Source organism: Heteronotia binoei, chromosome 17 (genome assembly GCF_032191835.1).
Source record: "Heteronotia binoei isolate CCM8104 ecotype False Entrance Well chromosome 17, APGP_CSIRO_Hbin_v1, whole genome shotgun sequence".
In the NCBI taxonomy this organism is placed as follows: Eukaryota; Metazoa; Chordata; class Lepidosauria; order Squamata; family Gekkonidae; genus Heteronotia; species Heteronotia binoei.
Window position 1 is genome coordinate 12658244 of NC_083239.1, and position 13371 is coordinate 12671614.

General features: G+C 42.8%; 1 protein-coding gene across 2 annotated transcripts in view; it reads left to right on the plus strand.

The window, feature by feature from the left end:
• CAP1 (cyclase associated actin cytoskeleton regulatory protein 1) overlaps window positions 1-13371 on the plus strand; it is a 34436-nt gene that overhangs the window by 9734 nt on the left and 11331 nt on the right. The window contains exons 2-6 of one of the 2 annotated variants that reach the window (XM_060258651.1): window positions 4669-4790; window positions 5115-5215; window positions 5536-5613; window positions 7766-7909; window positions 9379-9464. In XM_060258651.1, coding sequence (XP_060114634.1) covers window positions 4679-4790; window positions 5115-5215; window positions 5536-5613; window positions 7766-7909; window positions 9379-9464 — 521 coding nt within the window. In that variant the 5' untranslated portion in view covers window positions 4669-4678. Of the gene's footprint in view, window positions 1-4665; window positions 4791-5114; window positions 5216-5535; window positions 5614-7765; window positions 7910-9378; window positions 9465-13371 lie in introns of both variants that reach the window. The other variant, XM_060258652.1, reaches the window with a different exon arrangement.

The following is a 13371-nucleotide window of genomic DNA, read 5'->3' on the forward strand; positions in this document are numbered from 1 at the left end:
TTTAGGGCCTTGAAGGTTAATACCAGAACCTTGGATCTGATGCGGTATTGAAGCTGGAGCCTGTGCAGCTGGCGAAGCACTGGTTGAATATGTGCTGTCAGTGGGATTCCAGTAAGGACCTGAACTGCTGCGTTCCGGACCAGTTGTAGTTTCTGGGTCATTCTCAAGGGTAGCACGAGTCTAGCCTGGAGGTGACTGTTGCATGGATTACTAGGTCAGAGCAAGACAGGAAGGGGGCCAGTTGCAGCATTTGGTGCAGTTGAAGAAACACCAGTCAAGCAGCATTTGTGACCTGGGCCTCCGTTGATAAGGATCGCTCTGTTTCTGTCACAGGAAACTGTGGTTTTAGTACGTTAACTGCATATTTTATTTTTACAATGGGATTTCTTAATTTGGTTGTGACCTGTCTCAGATGTGTTTTAAAGAAGTATTCAAGATGTAATTATTTTAAACAGATGTAGCGAACCTGGGTTCTCTTCCAGACGGTGGGAGGGACGGTGGCTCAGTGGTAGAGCATCTGCTTGGGAAGCAGAAGGTCCCAAGTTCAATCCCTGACATCTCCAAAAAAGGGTCCAGGCAAATAGGTGTGAAAAACCTCAGCTTGAGACCCTGGAGAGCAGCTGCCAGTCTGAGTAGACAATACTGACTTTGATGGACCAAGGGTCTGATTCAGTATAAGGCAGCTTCATATGTAGGAGGGATGGTGGCTCAGTGGTAGAGCATCTGCTTGGGAAGCAGAAGGTCCCAGGTTCAATCCCTGGGATCTCCAAAAAAGGGTCCAGGCAAATAGGTGTGAAAAACCTCAGCTTAAGACCCTGGAGAGCAGCTGCCAGTCTGAGTAGACAATACTGACTTTGATGGACCAAGGGTCTGGTTCAGTATAAGGCAGCTTCATATGTAGGAGGGATGGTGGCTCAGTGGTAGAGCATCTGCTTGGGAAGCAGAAGGTCCCAGGTTCAATCCCTGGGATCTCCAAAAAAAGGGTCCAGGCAAATAGGCATGAAAAACCTCAGCTTGAGACCCTGGAGAGCCGCTGCCAGTCTGAGAAGACAATACTGACTTTGATGGACCGAGGGTCTGATTCAGTATAAGGCAGCTTCATAAGTTCATATATGTTCAACTGAAGGATAATGCTGGGTTTAGTGCAGCTCCATCAGAGTGGTTTGCAGCCAAGTTTCTGGACTGATAGGGGGAAAGTGCTGCTATAGCAGCCTTCTTAAAAAGCAAAGCACTGCAGAGGATCATTTCTTCTCTGCTGTGTTGGGAAGAAAGATCTGAAGGGTTGTTTCTGGGAATATTAACTGGTCTCTGGGTTCTTAGTCTCTACTAAGTAAGTGCAGATGGGAACACTGATAATTGCTTAGACTTCTTACTTTCAAGTGAGATTCCTCTTCTTGGCAGCTTGGATCCCAGGGAATTTGTGACTGCTGTGGAAGCACTTTTGCACTTGGTTTTTCATCCAAAACAAATCACCTTCCCTCTGTTGTGTGAACAATCAGGCAGGTTCCATACAAGTTAAAGTTTATTGGCTTGAGATGCTGTAAATTCTCTGATGCAGCCGTTGTGTGCCTGAGAGGCCATTGAAAGCCCCATGTAAGAGACCGGTGTAAAAAATAAGTTAACATTTTTAAGGTTGAGGGGAAGGCATAGGAACTTAATCTGAATTACCATAGCAGTAACTCTCAGTAGTAGATGCTATAAAAGGGAAGCTGAGAAGAGTTGTCTGTTCCAGGAAGGAAGCTGTTCTCTTCCTCTTCTCTGTGGCCAGTATATGTGGTGAGTGGGAGCAGAACATTGCATCAGACAGCCCTTCCCAGGCCAGCTGTCTAATTTAAGGATCATCAGAACACCCAGTAACAGTGTTATGCAGTGGAACAATCTTGCATCTGCAAATGCTGCAAATCTGCATCTGCAAATGCTGCAATCTTGCCTGCAGAGGAATATTTCATTCAATAGAACTTGCAGACAGAAACGTGTTACGGCACAAACCGCATAACTTGCCGGACCTTTGCATTTTGATAATTGTTGTGGTAACAAATTGTGTGTCTGATTTTTGGCTTGCAATCGGCTGTTATCCATCTATCAAGGGACCCTTGATACTTGCTCACCAAGGCTGAGGAAACACTTCCCTAGACTTCAGTCCTGTGCTGCTCCAGCACTCTGTTAACTGGTGGAGTGGCATGATTTGTTTCCATTGACGGGTTGAGTCACAACATGGTCCCTGTGGTTCCCCCATACAGCACGTCCCTGGGCAGTATATCTCAGAGCAAGCAACTTTAATACCTTTGCAAGTGCGTGTGTGGATCTGTCTGAACTACGGGTGCTCAGTGTTAGGCTTAAAATAGTTATCCTTGCTTTTTTCCCTGAAGGGACCCATAGCAGATTTTAATAATTCCTCCCCCCAAAAGAGCCCAGATCAAAAAATAGTTTGAAAGTACAATTTTAAATGAAGCAAAAAAATAGCTAGGTGTCTCTCATGGGCCCGTCTCAATCCAATCGGCCAGGCTGTCCCAAGGCCACAGAGCTCACGCCAGAGCTAAAAGCCAGGGGTCCTTTGGCTTGAGCCCTTTGGCCATGCCTCAAGTTTATACCTGGAGACAGGAAGAGCAAACAGAAGCACAGCTCAGATGTTGGGCTGACAGCTGAGTTCCTTCCAATCTGCCAGTGAAACCCTTGCACATGCTGCATGGATGCTACAAAATTTGTAGGCAGTTCATTGTCTGCAGCCAGGAATTCAAAGAGTGAAGGAGCCTAATCTGGTAAACCCTTTTCCTCTTTAGGCCCAGTGTTGCTGCCAGTGACTGGAGGTTAAAATGTTGGCTGGCTCCGTTTTGAGCTCCTAGGCGATATAAGGGAATTTTGTTCTTGGCCTGGCACTCTGATTCATCCTCCAGATGACTGCTGCAATTGGAAAGAAAGCGGCTGGCCAGCCCCTCCCTGCCTTCCCCTCACTTTCGTTTGCTTGTGGGCGAACTTCTAAATGGTCTCCAGTTTAGAAGGCTAATGGCAGGCTTTGTTAGCTGCCTCTGAGGGAGGCAGCTAAGAAAACTCAACATGCCTCAATCCTTTTCTTCAGCATCCCTTGGAAAACAAGATCCTGCAGGGAAAGGCATGAACAGGGGCACGATTGTTCCCTTATCTTGGGCAGCTGCTTGCCTTGGCACATGTCTGGCCCTGGTGTGCTAATTTAACTCTTGCCATCTCTAGGCTTGTGTCGCTTAAGTGGGCTTTGCAGTTGCTTTCTTAGCCTCAGGTAAGTACAATGGTTGCTTGTTCCTGGTTGGAACAGAAGGGAGCCTGCTATGGCCTCCAGTGTCTCCTCAGCATTTGGTGCATTTCACGTGTCACACATAGGCCCCTTTCCCCATACAGACCTCCAGAAAGAAGTGGTGGTTTTGCAGTCTTGGACAGGAAATTTAATTTAAAAAAAAAAGTTGCTTTTGTTGTTGGTGGAAAGGAAGCAGTTGAGGAGAGAGGAATGTTGTCTGGCATTCCATTATACCTAAAAGCGGCTGCAGGAGGTGTTGGGGGGAAGTTTGTTGCTTCTTGCCCGGAGTCCCAGATGGCTAGCTGGGGAACTGCCCATAATTCATGTACAAATATTAAGGATCATTTGCCAGGTTTCTGGAAATGGGAATGGGAGACCATGAGATACAAACAGCTGGGGAAGGGTTTCTAAGGACTGGTCCCCACTATGAGTCCTATCAGCAGCCCAAATCAACACTTCTGTATTTCCATACCACAAGACCAAAGGAGCTTTTGTGATCTCTTGTACTACGTGCTGATACAATACTTGGTCTCTTAACCGTGGCTTACCAATTTATTTATTTATTTATTTATTGGGAACTTGCTGTAGGATTTGGCTTCCTGCATTCTTCTGCAGGTATTCCCGTCTCCCCCTCGACTGTTTTTCTTCCTGTTAACTTGGATGTAGCTGTAATGCTCTGCCACAACGAATGCTAAAGAAGAGTTCGAGGCTGTTAGTGTTGAAGTAGATTTAACCCTTCATAATGGTAAACTCTGACAAGGAAAGGCAGGAGGGAAATCGTTTTGGGGGAGTGCACTTCAGGAATAGGCTGTGAGGATCTCTTGGCTGCGCATCCGTTGGCCTCATGGCAGTGGAACTCTGTGCTTGTGTGGCACTCTCGTACAAATGCATGTGTCACACTAGCACCTGTGAACAAACAAGGTGAGTTGGTAGCTGAAGTGCAGCTGTGGGGCTTTAAATCCCCAAAGACTAAACTCAGTTGTTTATGCATGTGCATATGCAGATGAACATGCTCCTTTAGGAGAGTGTTGGGAAGTGGTAATTACTGAAATTAGCATCTATTTAGTTTCCCAGGGAGTGCAGAGGACATTTAAAAAAAAAATCAGAACTGTCAGGGACAGGGCATTGATTTTGGTGTTGCCGGTGCTTTGCAGTGTGACCTGCCGAAAGCAAAATCCCAGGACTATTTTAGCTTGCATTTCAGAGAAATTGTTGGGCTTCTGGCTGGGAGCCTTAGTCTCTGGCACAGTGGAGCCAGGGGAAAGACGGTCATCTTTTCTAGGCTTAAGTTTAACATTTGGCATCTAATTGGTATAAGGAGGCTGTTATATTAAATCTGTGTACATAACTGGCTGCCTCAGCTTCCATCCCGCTCCTTAATATGTGGTTTGCCTCAGCAGGTGGTGAGAGATGACAGACCTGCAGAGCCTGGTGGAACGGTTGGAGAAGGCTGTGGGACGCTTGGAGATGGTATCCCACGGCCCTGGTGCACACGGTAGCTACGGAGAAGGCTCTCAGAATGGTAAGAGATGCCCTGGCTCACCAATCTTGTCTGTATTCCAGAGGAATGACGGTATGCTTAGCACATTGGCTGTCGGCATGCAGCTGCCAACGGCTGGTGTCTCCCCCCTTCCTTGTGAACGCAGCTGCTTGCTTTTTTAAAAAGCAACAGTTCTCAAGCGGCAACAGTCTCAGTTCTCAGATGATTCTGATAAATCTAATGCTTCCTGCAAATGACTGTGGTGGGATGCTTACTGTGAATATGATTTGCAGAGGCTTCAGGGCAAGTTCAGCTGCTGCCGCCTCTCCAGTTCTCCTCCTACCCTTGCTTTGTTTCCATCTACAGGAGTAGCTGAGTATGTGCAAGCTTTCGACTCTTTATTGGCTGGTCCAGTAGCTGAATACATGAAGATAAGCAAAGAAATTGGTGGTGATGTCCAGAAACATGTAAGCCTCAGGCATCTTTATTGAAGAGTGTGTGCTTGAAATGCTAGATTGGAGATTAGCAGATTGATGCTGAAGACAGACATTGGGTTTTTCAGAGTATGAAAATGGCATCAGTGGCCATGGTGTGTCCATTTGTTGCCCTGTGGTCTTCATTCATAGTGTCTGCAGGCTTTGTTTTGATTATTTAGTTTTGGGTTACATCTGTGGACTGTCACTGGTCATGCATAGGTGTGTATATCCCAATCGCCCATTTACTGTTGTTTTTTTAAATGTAAAACTGTTCCCTGTATCTGCCATGTACACTTTTCTTTCTCTTGAAGGCTGAGATGGTCTACTCGGGGTTGATGACAGAGCGAGCACTCTTGGTAACAGCATCTCAGTGCCAGCAACCAGCAGCGGTAAGTGTGGAGAAACCTGTGGTGTTCAAGAGTAACTGCAAAGTGAGAGAGGGCGCCGTTCTTTCTCCTCCCAAGAATTCCTTCAGTGTCAAAATACCACCATCCACTCCAAGCCAATTATCATTCTCCGGAATTCCAAAACCTGGATTTTAAGCCTGTGCCAAGCAAAATTTACTAGATAGTGGTGTACTAGGTATGATGCTCATTGGGTCGTTAGTCCATAGGACTCATCCAGCACTTCTCTTAGCCCAGAAAGGTGATTTTTGGTTTGGGGAGGGGAGGAGCAGCTGAGTTTCTGACTGGGTAACAGGATTCCAGCTCACACTGTTTATATCAGCTTAGCTGTGCAAATATTTACTTTTTATTCTGTTCATTTATGCCCCACCTTTCTTCCCAGTGACTTTTAGTATTTTCCCTTTCTCCATTTTATCCTAACAATTGCATGAGGTAGCCCAAGGTTACATGGTAGAGGAGCTATTCAAATTTGGGTCTCCTAGATCCTAGTCTGACACTCTAACCACTGCAGAAATACCACCTCCGTCCTTTCTGTTTCCCAGCTATCTTTTAGCTGAAGTATGATTTTATGAACAAAAACTGGAAGGATACTTTCCTCAGACTGTGTGGTGAATTTTCTTTTAGAGAAAGAAAATTTCACTTTCCCTTAGAGGAGTGTTCTCCCCTCCCATGCTGCTCTTGTATGTCTTTGTGAGTCACCATTCTTGGCATGATTTCCAGTCAGAACAAACACCCAGAACACTGACTCATGCAGCAATGCAACAGGTAGCCTTTCCTGAGGGCTGGTTTTAATCCCACCTGGAGCAGAGATGGGACAGAATTACTTGCTCTTAGTAGAGCCTTGTGGGAGGAGGGCCATAGCAGAGCAGTGACTCAGGCCCAGATGCAGTGGGGAGCTGCCTCTATGGCAGGGGTGGCCAAAGTGCAGCTCAGGAGCCATGTGTGGCTCTTTCACACACATTGTGAGGCTCTCAAAGCCCCCACTACCCCCGTCGGCCAGCTTGGAGAAGGCATTTCTCTCTTTAAATCACTTTTGCGAGCCAAGACCCCCTCCCTCCTGCATTTATCTATCTTTCTTCCTCCCTCCCTCCCTTATCTGACATTTATTCTATATGGCTCTTACTGTCAAGTCGATGGATTCAAGAATGAGTCAAAGTTGATACTAAGTTCCCATTTATTGATAACCGGTACTCTGGCACAAGCCTCTAGCTTGCTCAGAATGAAACCAATACATTGATACATGGGTTTTAAGGTACACTTCAAAACATTCCTACGGGGGGGACGTTTACAGGAGGAAACATTCACACACAACTACTAGATACTTCCTCAGACGATAGCTAGCAAATGCTCTTGAGCCAGTTTGGTGTAGTGGTTAAGTGTGCGGACTCTTATCTGGGAAAACCGGGTTTGATTCCCCACTCCTCCACTTGCACCTGCTAGCATGGCCTTGGGTCAGCCATAGCTCTGGCAGAGGTTGTCCTTGAAAGGGCAGCTGCTGTGAGAGCCCTCTCCAGCCTCACCCACCTCACAGGGTGTCTGTTGTGGGGGAGGAAGGTAAAGGAGATTGTAAGCCGCTCTGAGACTCTTCAGAGTGGAGGGCGGGATATAAATCCAATATCTTCTTCTTCTTCTTCTTGAATGGTTATGCAAGGCTTCCTCCCACCTCAGGCCCTGAGAAGGCACCGGCTAGTTCCTTCACCCCAGTTACCAATCAAAATAAGAAAAGGGGGGAAGGGGAGCAACCAAGGTAGAACATTAGTAGCAGTGGATCCATTAAGATTTTAACAGGGCCTATTGCTTAGGCCATGATCCCCCAGTCTTAAGTCGTTATTAGTCGATTTGACACTTACGTTAAGCAAGTTTGGCCACCCCTGCTCTATGGGAACCTGTTGTGATGCTCTAGCTAGTGCCCCCCACGCTGCAACAGCACTAGAAGTTCTCTGAATCTGATTGCTGTGACTGATGTTCCACCTCTGGTTTTAAATCACAGGTGTGGTCCTGCATGGCATAAGAAACTGTACACCAATAGTATCAGCTATCTAAATTGTGAGGGAGAGGAGGGAAGAAACACAGGGAAAGAATAATCATAATTGTCTTTGTGGTTAGGCTTAATTTTTGAAATAATGTTCCATTGCAGAATAATTTCTCATCCCTGCTGAAGCCAATCTCCGATCAGATCCAGGTGGTCCAGAGCTTCCGGGAGAAGAACCGCGGCAGCAAACTGTTCAATCACCTCTCAGCAGTTTGTGAGAGCATCCCTGCATTAGGCTGGGTTGCCATGGTAAGTAAGGATTTGAGAGCTGGTCCCTTCCATCCAAGATCCCCCTTATTCAGAGATGGATTCTTGAATGGTGAGTTGGTCTCCCTGGAGAGGCTCTAGCATTTGCACAAGGAAACACCAGAGCATACTAGTAGAGGGTGGAGGGTGTTCAGTATCTAACTCCATACAGTACTTACCTCCCACTGGGTGCATAGTTTTAAAATGGACCGCTTTCTACACCACAAGAAATTCATATCATGCATAAAGAACTATCTACGTTACGTTAGAAAGGCTTGCAATACAGTTGGAGGGACTGTATCAAGATGCATTCATTTTGGAAACTTGTGACAAATAGAATTTGAATTCACTCGATATAGAATACCATTCACTAGGGAACTGTTGGTTATGAACCTCTGGCTAGATTGTAAATTTAAATCCACATACTTTGGATTTGATAGAAAAATTAACTGCAGCAGCCAGAGCTGTACATAGCAAAATACAGGGAAGTCTTTGAAAACATTAACCATCATGCCTTGGTTCATGAAGGTACAGGACTTTTGTACATTAGACAAAAGTACAGACTCCCTAACTCAACACGAATCAAATCCTTATAATTCATCTTTTGTGGCCATTTGGTTTCCTGTACTATATTATTCAGCCTCCAAGAAAGAATTTTTTTCTGTATCTGAAGCCATTAATGCTATATATTGATTTTATTTTTTGTAATTCATGGCTTCTTAAGTTTAATGTTTTCTGATCTAAAAAAAGAAAAGGAAATTGTTTCGCTTAGTTAACTTTATAAAGGTAAAGGTAGTCCCTGTGCAAGCACCAGTCGTTTCCGACTCTGGGGTGACGTCACATGACATTTTCACGGCAGACTTTTTATGGGTGGTTTGCCATTGCCTTCCCCAGAGTTAACTATATAGTTTCTATCTAATTTGAAGTTATAGCTCAGCCCAGATTACTTATAATTTTTCTTTACATATAAATAGATTAGTAACATACTGGTTAAGCATTTGCATTATTGTATCTCAGATTAATTTGTATCTCTCTTGGAATTTAATTCAACAACAATTATATTATTTTTAAAAATGGACCACTTTCGGCCTACGTGCACCCACTGGGAGGTGAATACTGTATGGCCCTATGGGTTGCATACTTTCCCACACTCTGCTAGGATTGAGGACTGGTAGAACTACCCTTTTAACAGGTGTTATTTGTTCTGTGGACTTAAATCAGTTCAGCTTATTTCCCCCCTGGGAACTGTAGTTATATGAGAGGATCTCCTGCAAGAAACCTACAAACTACAATTCCCAGGATTATTTGTGGGATGAGATAGCCAAAACTGTTGGTACAAAACAGGACAGGTTTGCTCTCCACTCATTCACATAGGCTAGAGTTAAGACTCAGGGGGTATGTGGAAGGGAGAATGTTCTGTGTTCTAAACAACATCAGAATTCATGTTCCGATATTGCATTCTCTTCTTATAGGCCCCCAAACCAGGCCCTTATGTAAAGGAGATGACGGACGCAGCCATGTTTTATAGCAATCGGGTCCTCAAGGAATATAAAGATGTGTAAGTTTGGAAGGTGTTTTGCTTGCCTTTAAAAAACAAAACATGAGAGTGAAAGTGCTACAAATCAGTATTGGTGTGATGGCCAGGTTGTCTGCTAAGCTTTTGTTCCCAGGGGTTGGAGTTTATTCTTGTAATACCTTTCATAGCCCAGGTAGTGAGTCCCTAGCTGTAGTGTCAGAATAGACTTTGCTGAATTTTTTATAGTCTGCCTTTCTTGTTGAGGCCCAAGTCAGATTTCAACATTTTGCAATGTGATGGGAACAATATGAGCTAATAAATATTGTAATAAGATCAGCTTACAAGGCTATGGTGTAATAAAAGCAGTATAAGACATAAGAAATTCAAAAACTGAATTACAGAAATCAAAAAATTATAAAGTCAATGAAAAATGTGTACAGCAACTACAACCCCTGTCTATTTCTAAAAATGTCCCAAACAATGCCAATTTTAGTACAGCCTAATTCTTTTATATGCAATCCAATCACACCTTTATTGGCATAACAAAAAGAGATATACAGAGACTTGCCAACCAAACAACAATCAGATATGTCTGTTCAAAGCATAAAAGGCTAAACTAAGATTAAGATCACAATATTGGGGAGGGACGGTGGCTCAGTGACAGAGCATCTGCTTGGGAAGCAGAAGGTCCCAGGTTCAATCCCTGGCATCTCCACTAAAAAAAGGTCCAAGCAACTAGGCGTGATAAACCTCAGCTTGAGACCCTGGAGAGCCGCTGCCAGTCTGAGTAGACAATACTGACTTTGATGGACTGAGGGTCTGATTCAGTATAAGGCAGCTTCATATGTTCATATGTTCAATAAAACCTGCTTAGAATAATTTTTAACAATTTCAGCCAAGAATTTGGCAACAGCTTTTGTGATATCGATTATGTTGTCATTTAATAGGAAACAGCAATCAATCATATTTTCTTGAATGTAGGACGGTAAGGAAAGACTAACAGAACCTTCTGGAGATTAGTATACAGTTGACAGTTCAATAAAATATGCTGGATGGAATCTGGCGAGTTTGACCTGCATAGACAATGTCTCTCGCTAAAGGGGACTTGAAGAAATCTCCCATATAGAACATTGGAGGGAAATACTTTCATCCTAGCCAGCATAAAAGCTCTCTAATGTTGCAGATTATCTAGTTCAGATAAATATCTGGCCATCTGATCAAGTCCAAGTGAGGCAGGAGAACAAGTATAAAACTGGACAGGACACAGTTTATGATATTCTAAATCTAAGATTCTCTGTTTGATAAATTAAAATTATAAGATTCATCAAATAAAAATAGATCGTCAATTGCAATTCCCATGAGTCTGAGCTTCGACATGATTCCATCTTGCCAAGCAGCATTATAAGGGTCTCTTTTTAGGTAGTTGAGCAAGCTAGCTGGTTCAGCCCTATAAAATATCCGTAACCAATATTTAAAAGTTAGAGTCCAAGCTCAGAGACTGGCCTGTTTCTGAACAGATTACAAAATAAGGAACACAGTTGGGGATTCCTAAAAGTTGTCGCAGAAATGTAGCCTGGATATTTTCTATTTTTTGGTTTAGAGCATTAATCCACAGAGGGATACCATACAAAATTTGTGATAGTGTTTTAGCATTAAGAGCTCTGATTGCAGCAGGCAAACATTGGTTACCTTTTTTATAATAAAACTGTTTAATTTGAGATGAAGAACAACTAGCTATATTTATTATTCTGTCACGGTGAACTGCCCATTTGAGATTGTAATTAAAGGTTATGCCCAAATATTGAAAGCATTTGGATGGCTCAATTTCCTGCTTGCCTATATACCATTTTTGTGGTCGCCAACTTTTAGAAAAGACCATAACCTTAGATTTGGAATAGTTTATAGCAAGTGAGTTAAGCTGGCAGTAGTTGTTAAAAGCTTTCAGGTATCGCTCCAGGCCGACTCTTGTGCAGGAATATATAGATGTATCATCAGCATACAATAATATTGGGGCTGAGAGATCATTTAACTTAGGTGGGTGCCCATTTATGGAACTAAGATATTGTGCCGTATCATTTAAGAAAAGATTAAAAAGATGCAGGGCTAACACACACCCTTGTTTAACTCCTTTAACTCCTTTAAACTGGTATTTTTTTCAGTTTTCAGTTAGGTGTCCTATACCTGGCAAGTTGTATTTGTATGTAAATTCTTTAATAGATTTAACAGATGGGGATCTGTATTAAGATCCTTTAGTTTATTCCATTGTTTGTTTCTGTTCACAGAGTTGAATGCACTCTTCAAATCTACAAAAACTACATAAAGCTTCCCCTTTCTTGTATTCATGTATTTGTCAGCCAGAAAAGCCAATGTGACACAATGGTCAATAGTAGATTTTGGTGGGGGGAGGAAAAACCTATTTGGTCTAGGCCAATAATGTTTTCCGAATGTATCCAATCTGTCAGCCGATGTTCTAAATGTTTTGCATATAGTTTGCCCATAATGGATAATAAACTAATGGGGTGAAAATTCTTGGGAAGATTTAAATTACCTTTTTTATAGATTGGGAACAATTATGGAGTTAAGCCAGGAATCTGGGACAGTTCCGTAATGGTCAATTTTTTAAAAAAACTCAGCAGGGAGACCGTCAGGACCTGGTGCTTTGCCAACTTTTAAACCATCAATTAATTCAATAATTTTGTCAGGTTCAACAGGAGGCCAAACAGGAAGATCAGAAAATACAGAAGCATCTATAACAGTAGAGTGGACGTCTTGATCTTCAAAAATCTTAGAATAATGGTCAACCCATGTTTGTGGAGAAATGTTAGGGTTGGCAAATGCTCTAGGCTTCATGCTGTCTGAAATTAATCTCCAAAAGGATTTACTATCATTAGATTTTATGGCGTAAAGGAGTTGGTCCCAATTATGTTGAAAATACTTTTTCTTCTTATTTGCAATTACCTCTAAGAAGGATTTCTTACATTCTAAATAGTCATATAGCTTCTGTGGATCTCTGCCATATTGGGCTTCCTTAAATAAGGCTCTTAATTTCTTTTTCCAGGAATAGCAGTCCTGGTCAAACCATTTGGACATATTAGGACTACCTAATTTCACCACCTCAGCTTTAGAGCTGCAAAGATTAATCAGCAAGGCAAGTTCAAATAGGGCTTCAGCAACTGTATCTGAATTTGTAATTGCCATTCCTAATTTTTTGAACCTCCCAGACTTAAAAAGAGCAATGAAATCTCTTTCTTGAGATAAAGACCACTTTATCCTTTCCATGACCTCACAAGAAATGTTTTCATTTTGAGAGGGTATAGAGTTAACTCCCCTTGGGTTCATCTTTAAGGAAAAAACTCAGGGAAGATGGTCACTTTCAGTACGCAGTTCTATGAAAATGTTGTTAATAAGTGGGAATAGATTGGGTGAGCATAGACAATAATCTATCACACTGCAACCACAAGAGGATACAAATGTAAATTCACTGGCAGCCAGAAATTGGGGGAGTCCATTAACTATTTGGACATCTTGTTTGATACAAAATTTTAGTAGGCTTAAACCAGCTTTGTTAAGTAGTGTATCCTTGGAATGGTACGTCAGCCCAAGCTGTAGAGGTAAGGTCTCTGTGTCCTCGTAGCCCAAGAAGGAGATCCATTTTTTATTATCAGAGCCAAATCAGACGTTCAGATCACCAACAATCATAATCTGGGCTAAAGAGTACTGCCTGGATATAGACAAAATATTCAGAAAGTTTCTCCCAATAAGCAGTTAACTCTAGTTCATTAGAGGATGGAATCTACACATCAACTATGATTAGATGAAGTGCAGTAAATGACAGCAACAAAGCATGGGCTACAGGTGTACAGGGACTAAAAGCAGATACCTTGACTTGTAAATGGGATTTCACCATAATTGCTAGACCCGCTTTACATCAGCCTTTTCAGTGAATTCT